The sequence below is a fragment of the Papilio machaon genome, chromosome 5 (assembly GCF_912999745.1).
Source record: "Papilio machaon chromosome 5, ilPapMach1.1, whole genome shotgun sequence".
Classification (NCBI taxonomy): domain Eukaryota; kingdom Metazoa; phylum Arthropoda; class Insecta; order Lepidoptera; family Papilionidae; genus Papilio; species Papilio machaon.
The window spans coordinates 446,280-469,225 of record NC_059990.1 but is presented as its reverse complement, the minus strand read 5'-3'; the positions used below and the strand labels follow the sequence as shown (position 1 = coordinate 469,225).

The following is a 22,946-nucleotide window of genomic DNA, read 5'->3' as shown; positions in this document are numbered from 1 at the left end:
TGACATGTATATAGTCTAGGAACACATAGGCCACTAATTAAGTTATTTATTTAATTCTGCGTGCTCGAGGTCACAAGCGACAGATAGTGTAGTATAAAGCATTTGCTCTTTTGCATTTTTTTTGAGGATTAATTTAAAAATAAAGTTTTATATTGGCACAAGCGACTTGACTCGTTCTTGTCATCTCAGTAGTTTGGTACGGTTAATAATTTCTTACCTTTTCATTGACAAGCGTTTGATGGCGGATATGCTTAACATCATTGTACGGACATTTTTCCCCTTACCAATGTTGCTTATTTGAGCTGCGTACTATTTACGCACATTATTTGACTATTAAATAGTTGGGTAAAATAAAAGAAATATAAGTTTTTATGAAATAAATTAGTTTATTGCGACGTGACAGATGTTGTTGACGCGTGTCGTGTGTAAATGTTTGCTCCGTAACGATTGACTCAACAGTATAAATAATAAAAATAATTTATAATAGCAATAAGTTAATGGATTGGTTACAAAACAGTTCAACGGACGCGGCCGGCCCGCGCCCTTCGCCCCTCGCACCTCGCCCCATCCCGCCCTGAGGACAAACAACATTCGTTACTGTCTCGCATCTTTTAAAGTAAAAAAAAAACAAATATTTTGTACATTCCAAAGAAAAGTGAACAGTCAGAAATAGTAGTGCTTCTTTTAAATTCAAAGTTCTGGAATTTAAACAACAATCGAAACCTACTTATTCCTCTTCTTCTTCCTCCTCCTCTTCCTCTTCCTCCTCCTCCTCCTCGACCTCCTCCTCCTCGACGACCTCTTCCTCCTCCTCCTCGGGCTCGGGCTCGTATTGCGGCTCCTCGTCCTCGGGCTCCGCCTTCACGTCCTCCTCACCCTCCGGCGACTCCGGCTCGCCCTTCTTCTTGCCCGGCCTCTCGCCGAACCACTTGGGCAGTCGCGCTGCACATAAACACAACGTTAAAAATTATAATTCTTCTTGAATATTAGCTAATTTGCCAATAATTCAAGTGTCTACTAATTTTAAAAGTGCAAAATAAACGAGTCAAATTTTAATATGTAATCAAACAAACAGAGGAATATTGGGATTTATACAAAAACAGATCGAATACAAGATCTACGTGTGGTAAGTGCGGGGGGAAATTGTTTACATTTTTTTTTACAATAAATCATGATACAATGAAATGGATTTAATGTACAAAGGAATAAGGTCCGTTTCGCGTCGGCAGAGTCGGTCACTTACCCTTTTGCCTGCCGCCGAACTGCTCGGCCCTTTCGTGCCAGATCTTCTCAAGGAAGTCCTTGTTCAGTTTCTCTAGGTCCTAGGCAATGGTTAACATTCAGGGTCAATACAAATGGTGACGGGGCTCGATACAAGGTACGATGGGCGGTACGAGGCGGACGGTGCTCAACGCAATGCCAAACTAACCTCATGCAAACTGTATTCAAAATTATTTACGTATTTTATTATTGACTCAATCTAATTTAAATAATTCCATAAAGTACTTTTCCAGTTAACACCGAGGTTGAATGAACTACCAGAGCGACGTCTATCCACATTAGAAGACATGGCTTATGTTTAGCTTGTGGCTAGATATATAAATGTTTCTGGGAGTATTTAATATTGGTGTTCAGTTAGTTGGGCATTGGTGCAATATTGGACAATACATGTGGGGACGAGTGACGAACACCATGCCGAGGTAATGCCGAGGTAATGCCGAGGTCATGCCGAGGTCATGCCGGGGCGTCAGTCACACAACATCGCGCCGAGTCGCGGCTTACATTTGTTTCGGTTCGTCCACTGATCCATCTTCTCCTTCCACAACTTATCCAAAACTTCCGCTTCTATAGTACTGTAACCCTGCGTTTAAATATCCTCCATCAAATATTTCTATCGCGATTAATGTTGATAACAATATGGTTTAAAGTTTATACGAATTTAATACACCGTATGGAATAATTTATATTTTCTACTTACACCTTCGAATAATTTCTTTTTGTCGTCATAGGACCGTGTGTCGACACGCCTTTCATATTTTGACGCGACCTGGATTTTGGGCTAGAAGAAAAAAAAATAATTTTATTAATTCACGATTCTATTGGTCTTTGGGACTAATAGTTGACAGAAATCCCACGTGTATATTATGAACCATAAGACCTTAGCATAACAGATGAACTTACGGGGTGCTTGCCTGTGAGTGCCTCGGGGTCGAGACCCTTCTTCAGGGCCTTGTGTCTCAGCTGCTGCTTTTGTCTTTCTTTGAGCTCTTTTAACTGCAAGCAATGGCTTACATTAACATTGAATAGAAATCAAAAAATATTGTTTATTAATGATAGTTGCTACTAACGTCGTAGTCCTGTCTCTTTTGCCTCTCCTCGAGGTCGTATTTCTCTGTTTCGAGCTTGACTATGCACTCCCAGAGCTCGGTGGCCTTCTGGCGCAGCTTGTCTACGGACAGGCCCTCGATGTTGAGCGGCTTGATGCGGATGGAGAGGGAGATCTTCTTCTCCTCCTCCAGCTGCTCCTTGGTCTTGTTGCGCTCCAGCTGAGCGCTGCTCAGTCCGAACTGAAATAAAACTCTATGCTTATTTTCCAGTTTATTTTTTCAGTTTAGTTTTTATTTTTCTTCAATGATTGATGTCATATGTATCTTTCTATTAACATGAATGAAGCCGGATGAATCTACCTCGTGTAGCATAAGAGATTAGCTTACGTTATCGCTCTTCTTCTGAATGGTGAAGTTGGGTCCGGTCTTGCTGGACTCCTTCATGGCCTGCAGCATGGCCTGGCGCTTCTTCTCCGCCTCCTCGAGCCGCTGTCTCTTCTCCTCGATGTCGCGCTGTTTCTTCTCCTCGATCTCCCGGACTCTCCTCTCCTCCTCCTCCTTCTTCTTCTGGGCGAGGCGCTTCTCTTCTTCAGCGCGAGAAACCTACGAACACATAGGTCATGTTATAATGTGTGTGAATGATAACAATTTATATCATCAGAATCGATTTTATATAGTCATACCTTGCGTTTAGCCTGCTTCTCTTTGAGGCGCTTGAGCTCGTCCTCCTCCTTGGCCCGCTGTTTGCGCCATTCGTTGATGTACTCCTTCAGCTGCTCGTCCAAGTCCGACCGCTTCTGGTCTTGACGCTGCCAACGTACACATTGTATTTTAGTGACTGTTGTACACAATTGAATTGAAGCTACAAACAGAAGATCCGCTGCTTACCTTGATGAATTCTGGATCTCCCTCACCCCTGCAAAATGAAATCCATATGAATATCGGAGTATATTCGAGTACTTTTGTTAATGTTAGAGCCGACACAGCGCCGGCGAACAATACAAATACAGCTTCTGTTACAATGGATATTAATTGATAATTAAGAAACAGTCGCTCGATCGCTAAGCTTTCATTAACTTTTCGTCTGTTTCGTAAAATTAAACAAAATATAGCCTCGAATCCAACGCTTTATTATGGCGATACATGGATAAAGTTAACACGTACTTCTATCAGCTCGGTTATGTCAGCGGACGGATTATTCAATGACACATAACATATAATTTTTATATCCGGAGCGACGTTGCCGCGCGCCACATATAGTATTAGACAAACTTCCACCAAAGCGATTACAGCGAGCGTCTCGGAAGTCGCCAGAAGTTTCGTCGCGGCGCGAGTCGCTGCTCCACACGGACGACGAGGATATGGCGGACATAACATTATAATACAAATTATTGTATTAAGGGACGCTCATGCTGTCACGTCATGCGATTATTGACGCAATCGGGGCTAGCTCGAGCGCGGTAACCGTTGACCGACATCTCGACACATTGCGAGCGGCGCGGGCGCAAACCGCCTCGGAAATAGATCGCCTGCCGACCGACAGAAATAGCTTTCGCAGCGGTCGAATCGAAGGCGGTTAGGCATAGCAGTTTACATCCGCGACGAGCTTGCGCCCGAGCCTGGTTTAGTTAAATGACAGTTTAATGGTTAGTGACACCACAGAGAGCGGTGCAACTTACGCGATCGATGGTCTACTCCTAGAAACAGAAAATAACAATCAGCCTCTACATCTTACCACCGGTAGCTAGCTATCTACAATCGACATTAAGTGATTCATTTTCAAGATCTCTTTGCTATAAACTAAACTATGATATTACCACATGGTTAAACTTTATTGTTAAAACACGAGCTACGTTGTCTATAGATTAGATACGAATATATTTTTAAATTAAACAAAAACTTACTCCATTAATCCTCAGTTGGAATAGATCGAGGTGTGTGTGTATGTGTCTATATGTTTTGTATAGAACAAGAAATAATGTCGAATATAGGTAATTAGCTACATAATATCGTCTTAAATAATTATAGATAGGAAAGAAGTAAGCGGTGAGAGCGATTATTTTGCGCATACGCATCCCTTTTATAACGTTACAAGCAATTGTGAAGGTTTATTTAAATTTTGAATAGAAGGTAAATACGGCCGCCGGCCAATGCAAGATTAATTCATTTGCCAATCACAATCTCCACATCGATAGGTGTAGCGTAACATCGAATCGAAAGAACCCATCGACTAAAAGCGAAGCGTCTTAAGTCTAAAGTAGAAACCGTCGAGACACTTACTCTGGTTTAGGAGCGGGCCTGCGTGTTGGCACGTCGACGTCGGCAGAAGAAGATAAAAGAAAAAAAAACATAGATTAGAAATTGAATCCTTATAAACAAAGAAATGACACTTTACAATAAGCACTTCTTTGTTAAGGCAAACGAGAGACAGATTCAAAATGGACGAGAGAAAAGATCCGACGGGTTCGAGTCGGCTTCTCGCGTCCTCGGTTGATGGTTCCTGATGCAGGCAGAACCATTTGTGAACAAGTGTCGTTGTGCTGCAGTCATGCAAGTCGTTGGAAGCACATATAAACAGCGGTCGAGCTCCTACCGTGTATGGTGCGTCGGTAAGCAATAGAGGCCGCGACTCAAGCACTAAAAGCGTTAGGTTGGCGCTAGACTTAGCCTAATGAGCGAAGTGAGAGCTAGTGCTGGATCAACCAAAAGGGCACGCCACTTACTTCCTGCAACAAAAGAGAGAAGAGGGGTCGGTGAGGGCGTGCAAAAGTTTCGAAAGGAGGTACACGGTGCAATGGCTTCCCTCTCCTTAGTCTTTAACTAATTCAGGGATTTTTAGCTAAGTAGAACTAATAGATTTATAAAACGAAAGATGATAGACTAGCCGAGGCAGAGATACCAGGCCCTGATAAGCTAGAGTAATGAAAATCAAACAGTAGAGGTATATAGAGTGGGGTCTAGTCTGCTGGAAGAGGAAGGTACGGGACTGGCAATACTTACGTCTCCGGAACTTCTTCTTCTACTTCCTCCTCCTCGGAGCCACTGCAAAACACAAAGTAGACATCAACTCATTACAATTTTTACCTATGCTAAAAACCAAACTGACGTGATGATATTGGACGTTAATAAATTGCAGTGAGATTAAAGTGCGGGAGTGAGAACTTTTTATTTTATTTGTCGTTAAAATAAAACGTTGTGAAGTTAATTATATTAAATGATATAGATTAAATGGCAACTTACGAATATTCCTCCTCGTCAGACATGTTGGTAATTTATGTTATCTGTGAATTAAAAATACATCATTATTGTCTATTGTTATATTTGACATTTTGAGCTTTAAAAAAGATTGAATTACTATTTGTATGTAAATTACATAACATAAATAATAAAACTAACAGTCATCTTGACAGCCTTTTCTTTGACCAATGAGAAAGCGGTAGCTCTACAGCTTTTTTTAAATCTTACTAATATTATAAATGCGAATTTTTAGATGAATGCATAGTTGGATGGACGGATGTTTGTTTTAAGGTATTTCCGGAACGGATCAACGAATATTGATGAAATTTAGCATAGATGTAATGAAATTTTGGAAGAACACATAGGCTAATAATAAAGTTTTTTTTAAATACCGCGCGGGCGGACTCGCGTACTACAAAATAAATTTTATTTCTGGTTACATCATCAGTTTAATGTTGCCATTTTCGCAACTTCTAAATTCCATAAAAAATGTTATGCAGGTTAATTTGCAATTGGAGTTGAAACATTGATAACTTTCAGAAGTAAGGAAACTTTTGCTCATTGGTATCCTTAAAATCATTTGTAGGTGCAGCTCGCTATCAGTGTCAAAAAAAACTGCCATAAAATCCTTAAAGGACTATTTCTACATAGGATTTCATCTGCATACAACTTGTAATCGGGCTAAACGTTTTTCTTTTTCATGAATAAATAATTATAAGACAAAGACGAGGTTAACTGCCAGTGTCAATGTTGCCATATCTTAATATAAACTACTCACAAATCTCCCAGTTATATCATTCACAGAAAAAAAATAAGATTTAAGGTACGATTTATAGACCATTCAATATTAAAATGATTAAAAACTGCCGTTTGGTTGTGTAATTTTCAATTGCATTACATCTTAGTGACTGGACTATTTGTGTCTTGGCATTCCACCCTACTTAATGCCCGATGTTGTTACTATAGTATACCTTTCAATTGTTTATAGTTGGCGTGAACTCAGAATATTCAAAATATATCCTGATATTATCTAAACAAATTGTACATAGATACTGATAAGAAGAGATAACTCTCTCTGACATTAATTTGATTTAAATTAAGTTTTGTATCATGGCTTAATCTTATTTACTGGACAAAAATATTTTATTGTCCAGTATGGTATGATACTTGCTACGAAGAATATTGTCTTAGTATCTTTTCCGAACTTTCTTTTCAACATTTACTGCTATTGTATAACTGTAGCAGACATTTCTGCATTGACTTGTGAAGTATAAAATTAAGAAGATTTAAACTTAAACCAACTCTGATTAAGACCAATCGTCCTTGAGAAATATTTCAAATAGGTGAAGTTGAAAACCAATTGGCTGTTTCAAGGTCATCCCGTTGTGCACTATGTTGTCTTTGGTAGGCGCAATGCTATGTGAAATTTTTCGCAAGTCGCCAAAGGCTTGTCACATCTGACTGGTAATATGTAAATTAATTGTAAATTTTTTTGTAGCTGCCACACACATAATTTTTCAATCCAAAAGTAAAAAAAAAAACTATATGTCCATTCATCCGTAATCGATTGCAACCAATGTAACATGATGTCATAACAGCATAATGCACTTGTAATGCACATATACACAAGAACCTATCGATGAATAAAGCGAGAGCGGCGCTCCGCATTACCTAATAAACGCGTTCGCGTGCCAAACAGTTGAAAAAATAGAACGGTCGCCGGGAGGGATGGCGCGAAACGCGTATTGTTTATGATGTCCCGGTTTATTTTTAGAGGTTTTATCTTTCTCGCCATCGCGCACACCTACGGCCGGCGAGCTGGCAAACTTTCAAGCGGAATATAAAATTGGATTTCAGTACGAAGGCAACGCTTCAAATACCGATTGCGTTGACTTTCCTAGCAACGTTCTATGATTCAAAAGGTCTTTGAAAGGTTATGGACAGGCCATAGACAATTTCCATCGGTCATCCGTTGGACCAATTTGTACTCATAAAAAAATCTTATGTTGCTTCTAATATTCAAACTCTTTTTATAATTCGTCTATTATCGTAACCTTCATTGATTTGTTAAGAATTTAAGGTTGGTTTTGTAAATGTAAACTTAAGGTATATTTTCAGGATAACAAACTGTCCTATTTTTTTGCGCCAATAGAATATTAATTGGACTGAACATTCGCTCGATGCAACTATTTTGAGCGTCGTCTGTGGCGCAGTTGCTAAGCGTATAATACCAATGTGTTCTTCGCTTTTCGAAAATTTAGGGTAAGCTCTGAGCTCCTAGGTGGGGACAGATATGGTCTGATAACGAATTATTTTATTGATTCTATTCCCAATCAATTTCGTCGTGCTCAACTAAACCTCCTAATGAAAGTATGAGAAACATGTCAGATATATGCAGGTATATTATGTTGATCAATAAAACAATATTTCGTATAAAAAGAATAATGTTGTGGCCAGACCATACCACGTGCACATACTTGCCAGCTTACAAACTGATTCTTTAAGATCAAAGATTGTTAAATGATAAAAATTATAAATTGTTGTCAAAGCTTTGCGTTACAATAACAGGTGGTTAAAAGTGTGGAGAAAATGTTATCTAGAAAAAAAATTTATACATGCAATTTTGATCGTTAAGTTACGAAGTTGCTTTGATAACTTAACAATTTTGATCTTCAATATTTATTTATACCTGACAACACAAAAAGCTTTCTGCATCTTATATAAATGTTATTGCAAAACTTTAAACAGTACTAAATTTATTTGACCACTTTAAAATATTCAATTACAAGCATTCAAAAAATTCTGCTTAAATATTCGTTGATAGTCTCTTCTTTTTACCTCAATCAATAGAAAATTAGTGAAAGTTGTAACAAATTTGCAAATTTTTAACAAGTTAGAGTTAAATTACAAAGATAACTTAGATTTAAGCCAGTGTCCGGCTGATGTTATAATAATATTGTGTATCAAAATAAAAGTGTACAGTGTGTAGTGCATTTTGGATGTGAAAAATGACATTTTGACCGGTAAAGGTAAGAAACATGTCCACAAGAATCGCGGCGGCTAGCGTCGCTCCCGCGAGGTAATGTAATCCCGCGCGCTATACAAGGCGCTCGTCTATTTCTGCGCGGCGCCCGCTGCCCCCGATTTGGCAACACTACACGGGTTTTATTTTTAAACTGCACAAATCCATTAGGTGCAACATTACCGTAAAACCGTCGGTTTTGTATCGCACTTAGGGCCCCTACACACTGTACGGGTCCGAGACACTAGCACTTCGCGGCACTTACGTCGCACGGGTTGAAGGCGGTCACTCAGTCACTGGTTCGCACCGGCAGCGCAGCGACGTTGGAATGTGGAGTCCGCGGCGACCGGGGCGGCTCTGGCGGTGGCGCGCCCAAGCGCGGCGACGGCCCCCGCCCGCGCCGATGCCCTCGCCCGCACCCCGCAACTATTTTTGGGCGCGGTCATTTTTGAGCTGAAACGTCGGCAGCTCCGGTTTCTGAAGGGAACTGACACCCTGCACTCGGCACGCGCCGCTCGCTCCCAGCTACCTCGCCTGCACCCTGACGGCGACGCGCTGCTCGGCAGTAACGGGCGTGGCCCACTGTCGCCTGGCGATTACATATCCAGCAACATTAAGTAGTTCAAGGAGAAATTCAACTACAAACAAGCAAAATTATCAAAGCTAGACGAAAAGATAATTTTGCTTGAGATTGCATCCCTATTGAATTGCCATCTCTTACTGGATGACATCTCTGAGGTTGGCCACCCGGCTTTCAGAAAATCAACTTGTTTTTGGTCCAAAATAAGTTTATACTTGTTTGATATTTCCAGTCGTTTTTTGTTGTTATTTTACTTATGAAAGTCCTCAGCATGATGGAAACTTCCAAACCCATTGGCGCTTCGCAAGGAGTACATCGCGATAATGTCACATTAGCTTTCCAATTCAATGGAACAATCGGTAAGAGAAAAGAACCAGAGAGTTCTGCTGCATTCGATTTACAAAATTTCTAAAGAAAAAAAGGAATTAAGGTCATGGTTGCTCATACATATGTATTGGGATGGACATCGCTCTAGGCACGACACTGTCTATCGTTATAGTAGGAAATGTTATAAAGCATTGCCAATCAGAACTCTACGCATATTTACTTATTTGTATATAAAGTCAGATCGTGTAATATTATTACCTAACTATTACACCACTAAGATGGCAATTGTCCAAGGAGTACGGGTACATTTAGTAGGAGTTCAGTACAAATACTCATAATTATGTACTAGGGTGTGCTTTGTGTATGGCCAAGCGTCGTTAGTGCGTTTGAGTGATAAAAAGAAACTAAAGTTAATTAACGAGCATATTTGTAAAAGTTAATTTTCAATATCCGTATATACTCTAATGGATAGGTCTAGTTAAATTCTTTGATCTATTTATACAACCTAACAGGAACTTTCGAGTTTAATTAATTTAAAAAGTCTTACATGAGACATAATCACGTCTGCTTACAAAGAAATAGACTGGTTTTATGTGATCTTTCTTGTAATAAAAATATAAATGTTTACATATGTGGAATTTATTCCGTTACTCAACTCTATACTTTAACAATGGTAGAGACCGCAACATCTTTTCTCGAATGGGCCGGCTCGACCGATGAAATTAAAAGGCAATTTTTTCTTAATAAATTTCAAATTACAACATGATAAAAATCTTCGCCCTAATAAGGAGCCGCTTTTGCTAGTCAGGGCGAGCGAAGAAAGTCCTATATTATTCAACAATGTACACTTTACTAAGAAACGATTACCCTTTCACATTTGGGCTTAGGCACAGGGATTTCAATTTATTTCTAGATTTGTTATACATCGCAGTGGTAGTAATTTTACATTGGTAGATCCCGTAACAACAATATTATATTTATTGGGGGCACGAATGGGCCGCGGGCCGCGGGTCGACCAGTGAAATACCACGACCACAGAAAAGACAGGCGTCAAGTAGAAGCAATTTACCGTTTCGTCTGATGTGTTTGCGTTCTTTTTGATAATATAAAAATTAATTTACAAAAAAAAACAGCGATAAAAGAAATTAGTTTTGTAATTAAAATGAACGTTAATTTTTGAACGTAAGTTTTTAGAAAATTGAATTTGACATTGACAGCTCGTGAAAATTCTGTTTATTTTATTTAACCAAAACATTTAACAATATTTGTTTATATTATGCTCATTAACTCTTTAATGTAATTGTGATGTTATATAATAAATAGTAAGTTAAAAATGAACTCTGAAAAAAATCATGACATTAATTCTACGTGTAATTCAACATCAACTCCGAAAAGGCGGCGACTGGGGACTAGAAGAATTTTAAGTGAAGTGAATAACAAAAATGATTTATTTGCGAACTTTATACGACCTCAATCGAATTATAAAGGGCTACCTGTTCCTGCAGACTGTTGTGATTCACCACCATTGCCTTGCAATCAAGTAGAATATTTAAGTGATTCAGGAAATAATACTAGCGACGATATAAATTGTACATCCGATATCACAGAATCATGTTTTGGGCAAGAAATTGAAACCTTTACACCTCTTTCTCATAATGAAAAAAATCCACAATGCCTTAACATACTTAAGGATGATGTATCTGATGAAATGTTTTCATCGAAATTAGAAGACGAAGTTTGTCAAAACAATTTATGTAATGAAGCAATAGTAAAAAAACATTTCAGAGATGAGATCACGGAAGGATTTGAAGCAATAAATCAATCAATAAGCATTATCAAAGATATAGACAACTTTTTTGAAGCAAAAGACTCTTTTCTTTTGGATATTCCTGATCACTTTACACAATCAGAATCTAATGGTAAATCAAAAAATAGTGAAGTTTTGAAAGAACATTTTTATCAATTACCTATGATTGTGAAAGGTCTATTTAAAACATATAGAAGTATAGAAAAATTATATGGTAAGCAAAATATTATTAAAAATATCTTTATGAAGGTAATTATTTCTAGATAGTTTGTTCTTAATAACTACCTACACAATGGAGCTAGGACAGATAGAGCAGGAAACAGGAAAGATAAAGTATGCTCTTAGATCCAGAAATACAAATAACCTCTACTTTCTACTCTGAATAGGCATCTACAAAGCTAGCGCGTACCATCTTTAGACCACATCATCACCTTATCGGGTGGGATTTTCAATATAAAAAAAAACTCCATAATATATTTTTTGTGAACTTCTAGTTATGTTTATTAAAATTGATCTATTAATGCATATGACAACTACCATTTCTAAAATAAGTAATTTGTTTTATATTTCTAACAAATGATTCACTTGTTACGTCACCTCTGTAAATGAAATTAACAGCTGAGCTTTACCGCAATAATTATAGTATTTAGGTCAAGATGGATTCACAACTTGTATGTTTGTGTTACAGATTGGCAGGAGGAATGTCTAAACTTAGACGCCATTCAGAAACGAAACAATTTGATTTATGCATTGCCAACAAGTGGAGGCAAAACACTTGTGGCGGAAATTCTAATGCTACGTGAAGTTATTAATAGGAAACACAATGTGCTCTTTATTTTGCCATTTGTTGCTATTGTACAAGAAAAGGTTATTTATTTCTTATCTTACTAATATAATATAATTTTTGGATGGATTGGTGTATGGATGCTTATTGTCTTATAACTCTGCAATGGCTGAATAAATGAGGATGAAATATAGTATTGTCTAACTAAGTTGACTACATTTTTCAAAAGTAACTTGTTATATTTCAGATATGGTCTTTATCACCGTTTGCGCTTCAATTAAATTTTTTAGTTGAGGAATATGCAGCAGGTAAGGGTCACATACCACCAAAGAAACGCAGAGCAAAGAACAGTATTTACATAGCCACAATTGAGAAAGGTTTAGCTCTAGTAAGAAGTCTTATAGAGTTGGACAGATTACATGAAATTGGTCTTATTGTGGTAATTATTTATATTTAAGGTTGTAAAATAATTTTTGTACTTGAAGTCTTTCGACTATCATCAGGGTTATCTGACATCTCCGAGCGGACGTGGACTTGCGGGTATTCCAATAAAATAACTGTTGTAATAATTATCCCAATTATAACTATCGATGATACAATCAATGTCATTACTAAAATAATTTAGGATTGTTAAGATAGAATTGGATTTAAGTATAGTAACGTCCACCGAGCACGTGGTTGCGTGCGCACCTTATGACGATTCAAACCGAACTGACTGATTTGTCAAGATGGCCGCCCTACCAGTGCTCGGTGTTCGTTATGGGTATTGACAGCGCCAACACGGCCAATCCTGACGATCGCACGACCTCGTGCGTATATAGTCGCGCTTCACCGTGATGAGATGTCATTGTTCTCTCTCTATTCTATTTGATCAAAAAGCAAAGATACACCATAAGTAAAGATACACCATTACCATTCGTTCGGCCCTTCCTGACTAGAAGGAAATTCATCATCATTGCAAAGTAACATGGATCGGTCGTGCAAGGCCCCCTCGACCAGCTATACATTACCAATTATTACAGCGTGGACCGGGCGTACGAGGCTCCTTCGACCAGCTACACGTTGCCAACTATCATAGCGTGGCCCGGGCGTACGAGGCCCCTTCAACCAGCTATACATTACCAACTATCATAGCGTGGCCCGGGCGTACGAGGCCCCTTCAACCAGCTATACATTACCAACTATCATAGCGTGGCCCGGGCGTACTAGGCCCCTTCAACCAGCTATACATTACCAACTATCATAGCGTGGCCCGGGCGTACGAGGCCCCTTCAACCAGCTATACATTACCAACTATCATAGCGTGGCCCGGGCGTACTAGGCCCCTTCAACCAGCTATACATTACCAACTATCATAGCGTGGCCCGGGCGTACGAGGCCCCTACAACCAGCTATACATTACCAACCACCAAAGCGTGAACCGGGCGTACGGGGCCCCTTCGATCAGCTTTATATAACCGACTGTATATGCGTGGCCCTTTATATCCCACTTCTGATGAAGTCTTTCGACTATCATCAGGGTTATCTGACATCTCCGAGCGGACGTGGACTTGCGGGTATTCCAATAAAATAACTGTTGTAATAATTATCCCAATTATAACTATCGATGATACAATCAATGTCATTACTAAAATAATTTAGGATTGTTAAGATAGAATTGGATTTAAGTATAGTAACGTCCACCGAGCACGTGGTTGCGTGCGCACCTTATGACGATTCAAACCGAACTGACTGATTTGTCAAGATGGCCGCCCTACCAGTGCTTGGTGTTCGTTATGGGTATTGACGGCGCCAACATACTTTATTAACCATTCTAGGAAACAAAAAAATGTTAGATAATAATACATTATCGTACCTAAATAAAGTGACGGACATTCGAAATTTTCTGAAATTTCAATAAATTTGCGATGCCTTTATACAGATGTATGTAATTTGTATGTAGGTGGATGAACTCCATCTGATAGGCGAGGAAGGTCGCGGCGCCACACTGGAGTCTTTATTGACAATTGTTAAGTTTGCGAATCGTAAGTTTTTTTTTAAATATCTGGAATAAAATGCCTAAAACAGACAAATTATAAACTTTAATTATTTTCACAATGAAGAGAACAATGTTATTAGTAAAACAATGTGACTCCTATTGTTCTTTGTTCACTATCTTTTCAGAATTACCTCACACAGTCTAACCTGGATAAGTGAGAGTCTGGGAAGGCGATATTTTCACGTTTATAATCTCCACTAACTAAAGTATCTCGCTTAATAGGTCGTCTGTTGGAACCAGACAATGACTCTCGGTAACGCAGACCCCACTCTGCTCATTATTTCAATTTGATGTAGCTTTGAAGAGAGCTTCATCGCATCGCATTAATTAATTTAGGTAATAAAAATGTATTTCCGTAGGTGATATCCAAATAGTAGGCATGAGTGCGACCATAGGCAACCTGGAGGAGATAGCGGAATTCCTGGAGGCGACGGTGTATCAGCGGGAGTTCCGGCCAGTGGAGCTGACTGAGTACGTCAAGATCGGGGACATGCTGCACAAGATTGTGTGGGGACCAGCCGGCATGGAGACTGTGCCCGAGAGGCAGCTTAGTTATGATGTGAGAATGTCTAGTTTGATATACTGGTTTCTTAACAATATTCTTTAGTCTATGAGTACACAAATATTGTAAATGACACAGTGAGTGGTCATTGTATCTAGGTTATAAACATTATTCTATTTTAATTCCGTCAGATAGACTCGTATTGCTAGACTCAGTGGTCTTTGTTAGTGTCTATTATAGGAAATATACGCTAAGAGGTTCCTTTGGTGACCAGTTAACGTCTCCGAGTGCAGCACATAGTTTGTAGAGTATTGTTATGTCCGCATGTAGTACACTAGTGCTGCTTCGCGGCTGGACCCGGACCTTCTGGGCGGGCTGGTGGCGGAGGTGGTGCCCGCTGCCGGCTGTCTGCTCTTCTGTCCCACGCAGCACAATGCTGAGAGCGTCGCCATGCTGCTCTGTAAGATGCAGAGGAAGTGAGCACACATTATTCGTAGACATTTTTTTCCAGAAAAATAAAGTATTCTAAAAGATTCTAGTAAATAACCTTATGAATGACAAACTTCGAGAACTCTAGCGTTTTGTGGAGACACAGAAGGTACAGGGTGACAGGTGTGTTGTCCTGTCGAGGACTCATTATGTAAGTTGTGCAGGGAGATGTTGTCTCACCGCGTGGCGGAGCGAGCGGCTCTGGCGCGCGCGCTGGCCGCTGAGGGCGCGGGCTCGCTGGCGGCGGCGGCGCGCTGCGGACTCGCCTACCACCACGCCGGCCTCTCCAGTGATGAGAGGAGTCTACTCGAAAACGCTTTCAGGTTCAAACGACTAATTACTCCGTTACGAACTCTATAATTTAATCGAACTTATTTGAAATTCGGGTAAGGATACACTTACTGTAGATTCCTCATACCAAAACTATAGGTTCCTTATAGATTATTGACCGCTAAATGACTTCAAACGTAACAGTTATCTCTATAATGTTACAAAAGGAGCGGTGTGATCTCAGTGCTGTGCTGCACCTCGACACTTGCGGCCGGCGTGAACCTGCCCGCGCGCCGCGTCATAGTGCGTGCGCCCCGCCTCGGCCGCGCCCCCCTCTCGCTGCCCGCCTACCGCCAGATGGCGGGCCGCGCCGGCCGGGCGGGGGTCTCCGACGCCGGTCAGTGCACACCCCCCACACACACACACACACTGCGCCTCGGCCGCGCCCCCCTCTCGCTGCCCGCCTACCGCCAGACACACACAGACACACTGTATGTTGTAGGTGAAAGCATACTAATCTGCAGCGAGCAGGAGTGGTCGTGGGTGCGCGGCGTGGTGGGCGGGCGCATGCCGGGGGCGCGCAGCGTGCTGAGCGGGGCGGTGCCGGCGCTGCTGCTGAGCGGTGCTGCGCTGCGCCTGGCCCCGCGCCGCGCCGCACTCGCTCGCATGCTGCACCACACCCTGCTCGCCGTCACTCACAGGGACAAGTACGTAACGTAACACTTTTTAAATTACAAATACTAAAAGAACGAGTAAATTTAGTTAAATTGAATTACCTAATTTTTCACTAGTTGGTGTTTTTCTAAATGATAATGTCAGTTTTATTCTTTTTTTTTATAGGCAATTGGCATAATACCCTTTAGTTCTACTGCGCTTATTTCTTTTCAGTATAGATTTGGAGGAGTGCTGCGACGCGGGCATCAGGTCGCTGGTGCGGGGCGGGGCGCTGGAGGTGCGCGGGGGGCGGGGCGCCGCACACGATGACACCTGCCACATCGACGATGACACCGAGCTGGCGGTCAGCAAGCTCGGCAGGGCCGCCATTATTGGTACTAACACTTTAATCTGCCACTATTTGAATATTTTGACACATTTGGATGAGCTGTGAGATTTGTGAGGTGTTTGTTCCAGGGTGCATGGAGTTGGGCGTGGCGCAGCAGTTCCTGTGCGACCTGGAGGTGGCGGGGCGGGGCGTGGTGCTCGGGGGGGCGCTGCACCTGCTGTACCTGGTGGCGCCGCACGACCCCGCCCTGCGCCCCGACTACAGGCACTACCACAACCTGGTGACGCTACATGTACCTACTGGTCGTTACTTATTGCAATCGATTCTATTTAATTATGTCTCGATATGCCATGCTGCAGTACAGCAAGCTGGGGGAGGAGGGGGTGCGCGTGGCGCGGGCGCTGGACATCACTGACAAGGTCGCCGTCAAAATGATGACCGGAAAACCTATCACTGTAAGTATTTATAGTGTTGTCTAGTAGTACTGTGTAAATGTTTATATTTGGTATGTCTACGAAGTGTTTACCGTTGTAGGACGTACCGGAGCATGTCCTGAACAGGTTCTACGTGGCGATGATGCTGTACGACCTGTACCATCAGATGCCATTCCCGGAGGTAGCCGATAAGTACGTACAGAGTTAATTATCACATGTAAAGGTTGTTTTAAAATATTAATATGTTTCTAAATGTGTGAATGTTGTTAGATACTGTGTGTCGCGGGGCGCGGTGCAGACTGCGCTGCAGGCGGCGACTGCGCAGAGCTCGTGCTGCGCGCGGCTGTGCGAGGCGCTGTGTGAGGCGGAGGGCGCGGCCGGGGGCGTGGCCAGCGGGGCTGGGGGCGGGGCGATGTGGGCGTGGCGCGCGCTGCTGGCGGAGCTGGCGCCGCGTCTCCAGCACTGCGCCACGCCGCAGCTGCAGCAGTTCATGGAGCTGCCTAACGTGCGCAAGGTGATAACGTATACAAGTAGACGTGACTCGTAACTCAGTCTCAGTCAGATGTGTGATATGTGTAGGCGCGGGCAAGGCAGCTGTTGCAGGCTGGTATAATGTATGAGTGTGTGTAGGCGCGGGCAAGGCAGCTGTTGCAGGCGGGTATAATGTATGAGTGTGTGTAGGCGCGGGCGAGGCAGCTGTTGCAGGCTGGTATAATGTATGAGTGTGTGTAGGCGCGGGCGAGGCAGCTGTTGTAGGCTGGTATAATGTATGAGTGTGTGTAGGCGCGGGCGAGGCAGCTGTTGCCGGCGGGTATAATGTATGAGTGTGTGTAGGCGCGGGCGAGGCAGCTGTTGCAAGCGGGTATAATGTATGAGTGTGTGTAGGCGCGGGCGAGGCAGCTGTTGTAGGCTGGTATAATGTATGTGTGTAGGCGCGGGCGAGGCAGCTGTTGCCGGCGGGTATCATGTATGAGTGTGTGTAGGCGCGGGCGAGGCAGCTGTTGCAGGCGGGTATAATGTATGAGTGTGTGTAGGCGCGGGCGAGGCAGCTGTTGCCGGCGGGTATAATGTATGAGTGTGTGTAGGCGCGGGCGAGGCAGCTGTTGCAGGCGGGTATAATGTATGAGTGTGTGTAGGCGCGGGCGAGGCAGCTGTTGCAAGCGGGTATAATGTATGAGTGTGTGTAGGCGCGGGCGAGGCAGCTGTTGCAGGCGGGCTACAAGCGGGTGGAGGACCTGGCTAAGTCCAGCGCGGAGGAGCTGGTGTCCCGCATCGACCACCTGTCCCGGACCGCCGCCACGCACCTCATCAGCGCAGCCAGGGTACGTTAACTTTGTAGCCATTCAAATAATTCGTGACGTCGTGTCGTCTATTGTATCACAACTTTTGTCCCTCAAATGCATGTGAAAAACCAAAAAATTACATTATTCTTAAAAAGTAATGGCTCCAGTACATGAAATGTAAGTTATAAATAAATCAGCAAGTCGTTATAATGCAGCTGAACAAAAATATTTTTATTCTGCCTCCCTACCCCCCCCCCCCAAAGGAAGGAAAATGAAAATGTTAATTTTACAGATGATGCTCATAGAGAAGGTGGAGAATTTGCGAGCGGAGGCCGAGGAAGTAATGGACGAGTTGAAGACTAGTTGAGAATTAAATAATTATTTTTTGTAGTTACTGAGTTAAATTGTATAATAAAAATGTATTGATTTCATTAAATTTTAAATTAATCAACACATTCAGTGCCGCTATAGTTTTAACGAGGTAACTCGCAGGAGGAAACGGTGGCACTCAATGTGTTAAGATATAAAATGAACTGCATAATTCTATAATTTTATTTGTAATTGAAACATAATACTAAAGTGAAATGTTTTTTTTTTATCAAAATGTGTATGAAATAAATGTATTAAAAATAAATGTTTCTTTTTTTAACTCGTAAAATCCAGGTAATTAATTAAATTCAAACTTTTTGACGCACTTTTACCCTTTTCTTTAAATACATAGTTAACTTGGAACATGTACAAATTATATATCAATTTACATATATATACAACTAGCTTGTACCCGCGACTCCGTCCGCGCGGAATAAAAAATAGAAAACGGGGTAAAAACTATCCTATGTCCGATTCCTGGTTCTTAGCTACCTGCCCACCAATTTTCAGTCAAATCGATTCAGCCGTTCTTGAGTTATAAATAGTGTAACTAACACGACTTTCTTTTATATATATAGATATACAACCTCAACTTGGATGATAGAAACATGGTTTGTCAGAATACTGATCAGAACTAAGAAGACAGAAATCTACTAGTCTTCTAGTAATATTAAAAATTAATTAAAAAAATGGTACCCATCTGCTAGCACTACCTTTTGATAAAAAAACCTATCAAAATCAAAGTACAGGGAGCGGAGTTACGCGGTAACACACATAAAAAAATACTGTCAAATTGATAACCTCCTTTTTGAAGTCGGCTAAAAAGGAATCTTAAATTTGAACACGGAGTTAAATAAAAGTCAGATGTAATATGATAATAGTTTATCTTTTCTTATACAAACAGGGTTTGAGAGTGAGGTGCGGCAACTTCGACTTCTTGACTGGAGGCTGCTGCACCTTGATGAAGTGGAAGAAGAAGAACACCTGGTGCTGGTTGTCCAGCTCACGCAACTTGAAGCCCAGTCGCTGCACCTCCCGCGCGAAACCCTCCGCATCCTCGAATCTGCTCTCCACCTCCGCTATCAGGAGATGACCCCTGCACATCCGACACTATTATAATCTTCAACATAAACTTTAATTGTTTTAATTTTTTTTAAAGAAGTAACATAAAACCACTAACTAGCCCAGTTAGTTAGAAACTAATGTGTTAGTTATTAATAAGAAAAGTACTAACCCGACTTTCAGTACCCTGTTGGCTTCGAGCAGGTACTGTGTGAGGTCGGTGCCCATGAGTGCGAGGCAGTAGACCGCCACATCGACACTGGCGGCAGACAGCGGCGTGTGCGCCATGTCGCACTCCTCCACTGCCGCGTGTGTCGCCACCAGGTCGAAGGAGCGCACGCGCTGCGGCACCCGCCTCGACAGCGCTGCCTCACCGCAGCCCATGTCCGCTACCAAGTGAGTCTTAGGCCTGCAGACATACAGTCAAAGGCTATACCAGCAGTACCCTCCTCCTGGAGGAATCCAAAGCTCGGAAGAGCAGCCAACATAGCAGGAGACACTCACACTCGATAAGCAAAATAACAAGCATGTGATAATTTACCTAAAGTTCCATTTAAATCCATACATTTTGACTTTTCGATTGCTAACTATTTTTTAAATCAACAGCTATGAAAGACACATTTATTTTCTCATTACCACACTAGAAGTCATTTCAGGACCTATTTCAGTATTTGCACAACATTTTAATTAAATAAGTCCTTACATTTCAAGTATTTTCTTAACAATGACATCGAGTGGGTTGACGGGCCACTTCTTAACCTGCTGCTGGTAGCCCTGGTGGTATGTGTGGAAAGCCAAAGGGTCCGCCTGGAACAGGCTCTGAGCTTCCCCCCCGCTTGATGTGTACAGCTTCTCATTTAAATATCTGAACTGGGCAGCTAAAACACATTCACTATTAAATCTATATATATATAAAAGAAAGTCGTGTTAGTTACACTATTTATAACTCAAGAACGGCTGAATCGATTTGACTGAAAATTGGTGGGCAGGTAGCTTAGAACCAGGAAACGGATATAGGATAATTTTTACCCCGTTATCTATTTTTTATTCCGCGCGGACGGAGTCGTGGCTAGTTAGAAATATATATACCAAATACACATTTGTTATTCACAATAAGTTTTCATAATCACAAATTAGTTAATTAAATACAATGTTAAAATTGAGTCTTTTATGTATTTTAATACCTTTGAGTCTATTCAGCATTCTTTCCCGGAGCTGATTCCCGCTGACTTCTATGTGATTCCTTTGATTGACTTTGTTTAACATTGATTTTATGATTTCTTTCTTATGGCTTAGTTTTCTGTTAATTTGAGAAGCTTTGGATATTGTTTGAACACCATTTAAGACTTTTTTAGTTGTAACATTTTGGGTATTATCTGGCTTTATTGTTTTACTTGTTTCTTGACTAAAAAGTATTTCTTCACTGTCTTCATTATTAAAATTATCATTAAATTTTCTTTTCCTTGCATCAAGTAGAATTTCATCTAGTTTATCATCGTCACTATTTTTTATTTCCATTTCGTCAACATTATTATCTGATACCGAAGTTTTCTTCTTTTTTGTTTGTTTTCGCTTCTTTTTGCTGCCAGTGTTGCCATTTTCTACTTCAATATTTTTAATTGATTCTGATAAATTCTTATTTTTTATTTGCTTTCTCTTGTTCTTATTTACTTTATTCCTCAAAGTGTTGTTATCATGCAAATTGTTTTTCTGTTTAATGAGTTTTGTTTTATTATTTCCATTTAGAAGTAAATCTGCATTTTTTACAACTTTATTGTCTACAGTATTCTTTGTGGCAGTATGATTATTGCTTACTTCTATTTTCTTTTTGTTCGTTGTCCGCTGTTTCTGTAAAGAAATAATAAATCCTTTCATAGGAAAACAAAGTGCTTGCTATTATAACATCTATTCATATTACAGCTTTGATCATATTCCATTTTACAATTACAAATACAGCAAAAAAAACACAGTAAATTTAGCATACAAAATCCATTGATCAAGTGCCTTTGAATGAGGAATTTTAAGTACCAGTAGATTTTTAGAAACTACTCAAAACATTTTTTTTTATCCACAGTCCATGATTCCACCCTGCCACAAACCTTAAGTATGAAAACATTTTGCTATATAAATTCACTCCATTCACATGTGACAAGTTCAACCACACTTCGCATAAGCCTGTGTTTCATCCATCACAACCTCCGCCTAGATAATATTACCATCCTTAAAAAATCACCACCATATTTTGTGGTAAAACAAGTCTGTCTACTTATTGGTTTAACGATAATTTAAATACTCAATAGCCAACCGCTAAGCTGCTAAAATACAAAAACTGTGAATTACGCAGTTTAACTGATATCTGTGATATTCTCTGTGAAAATAAACTTCTCTAAGACTTATGCCACTATATTATGGATTTTAACTACTGTGAATATGACGCAGTTTCGATTTATTTCTTTAGTATTTTCTACGTAATAATTATACCTGGAAGAATTCATTTACCTTTATATTATTTACATAGCTGATGCTAGGTTTTTTGGTATCTTCTTCCCATTCTGGTATTTTAAACATTTTTCTTGTACTTATTTAACTAATCATTTCAGAAAAAAAAGCAGTTTTATAAAACAAGCAAAAACATGCGGGCAATTCAAATGACATTGACAACTTGACATGACATTGATGTTCGTTTTTGATAGTTGCCATTTCAGTAATACAAGTTCTGAAACTATAGTGTAGTGTTAGTTGTTCGTGGGTTGCTATATATTTTTTAATAAATTTAGATATTTCTCCGAAAAATATATTATCTCATCATCTTATTTTTTAGTGTTGGAATAAAAAGTAAAAAAAAAAAAACTATACTGGAAAAATGTAAAGGACATCGGTGAACGTGTACAAACGAAACATTTCAATTGACGCTGGTAGAGTAAGCATTATCTATTGGAAGTAGGAGACGGCTTAACAAAGGAAGATCACATCAGAATGCGGGGTCTAAAGAATCTTTGATTTTCAGCATTTTGCTTCCTTCCTCCTGATAATAATGTTAACCCGGGGCGCGCGCTAGACGGCCTTTTTTACCATAAACGCTCTTCAACTATTATGGCTATCGGTATGGCGTATTTTCCTGTTTTTCAGTACACGCCATATATTATTTCAATCCTGAGTTTTTTGGACAATAGCTGAAATACTCTTGTTTAACTAGGTACATAGATGTGATTGCGGTAAGAGTGACTGGGGGCGTATCGCGCATGCCCGGCCTTCGTACATGCGCAATCAACTTTAGGTCTCTACTCCCATATATTTTTTATTATTATTAGTGTTTAATGCAGTTATTTCTTAAGAATTTATTCATAGAACATAACAATAACATAAAGTATTAGTTAAAGTTTATTATCGCACAGTTAAAATGCATTTTACA

The 22,946-nt window shown here is 40.6% G+C and overlaps 3 protein-coding genes across 9 annotated transcripts; 1 reads left to right on the top strand and 2 right to left on the bottom strand.

Moving 5' to 3' along the window:
• Positions 1–366: 366 nt before the first annotated feature.
• Positions 367–8,960, bottom strand: LOC106708840 (troponin T, skeletal muscle). 7 transcript variants are annotated; one of them, XM_014500408.2, is made up of 14 exons: positions 8,852–8,960; positions 5,568–5,608; positions 5,328–5,369; positions 4,608–4,625; positions 4,007–4,024; positions 3,216–3,243; positions 3,011–3,136; positions 2,715–2,930; positions 2,349–2,567; positions 2,182–2,274; positions 1,979–2,059; positions 1,783–1,861; positions 728–942; positions 367–574 (listed from the first exon to the last, which is right to left on the bottom strand). In XM_014500408.2, the coding sequence occupies exons 2-13, from the start codon at positions 5,588–5,590 to the stop codon at positions 728–730; spliced, it is 1,158 nt and encodes a 385-aa protein (XP_014355894.1). In that variant the 5' UTR covers positions 5,591–5,608; positions 8,852–8,960; the 3' UTR covers positions 367–574. The 7 variants fall into 7 exon arrangements, with proteins under 7 accessions (XP_014355894.1, XP_014355891.1, XP_014355893.1 ...); XM_014500405.2 differs by lacking the exon at positions 1,783–1,861 and adding an exon at positions 1,244–1,322 and having other exon boundaries at positions 367–573; XM_014500407.2 differs by lacking the exons at positions 1,783–1,861; positions 8,852–8,960 and adding exons at positions 1,244–1,322; positions 8,770–8,789.
• A 1,702-nt stretch (positions 8,961–10,662) lies between these two features.
• Positions 10,663–18,499, top strand: LOC106708641 (helicase POLQ-like). The gene is made up of 16 exons (XM_045677885.1): positions 10,663–11,514; positions 11,989–12,167; positions 12,332–12,523; positions 14,027–14,108; positions 14,482–14,681; positions 14,955–15,100; positions 15,278–15,436; positions 15,611–15,780; positions 15,886–16,090; positions 16,272–16,432; positions 16,515–16,666; positions 16,746–16,841; positions 16,921–17,012; positions 17,091–17,334; positions 18,008–18,142; positions 18,396–18,499. Exons 1-16 carry the CDS (start codon positions 10,827–10,829, stop codon positions 18,468–18,470), a joined length of 2,976 nt encoding a protein of 991 aa, XP_045533841.1. The 5' UTR covers positions 10,663–10,826; the 3' UTR covers positions 18,471–18,499.
• An 840-nt stretch (positions 18,500–19,339) lies between these two features.
• LOC106708697 (ribosomal RNA-processing protein 8) lies at positions 19,340–22,220 on the bottom strand. Its single transcript, XM_014500235.2, has 5 exons — positions 22,034–22,220; positions 20,719–21,382; positions 20,238–20,412; positions 19,707–19,943; positions 19,340–19,568 (listed from the first exon to the last, which is right to left on the bottom strand). Exons 1-5 carry the CDS (start codon positions 22,100–22,102, stop codon positions 19,355–19,357), a joined length of 1,359 nt encoding a protein of 452 aa, XP_014355721.2. The 5' UTR covers positions 22,103–22,220; the 3' UTR covers positions 19,340–19,354.
• Positions 22,221–22,946: the final 726 nt, after the last annotated feature.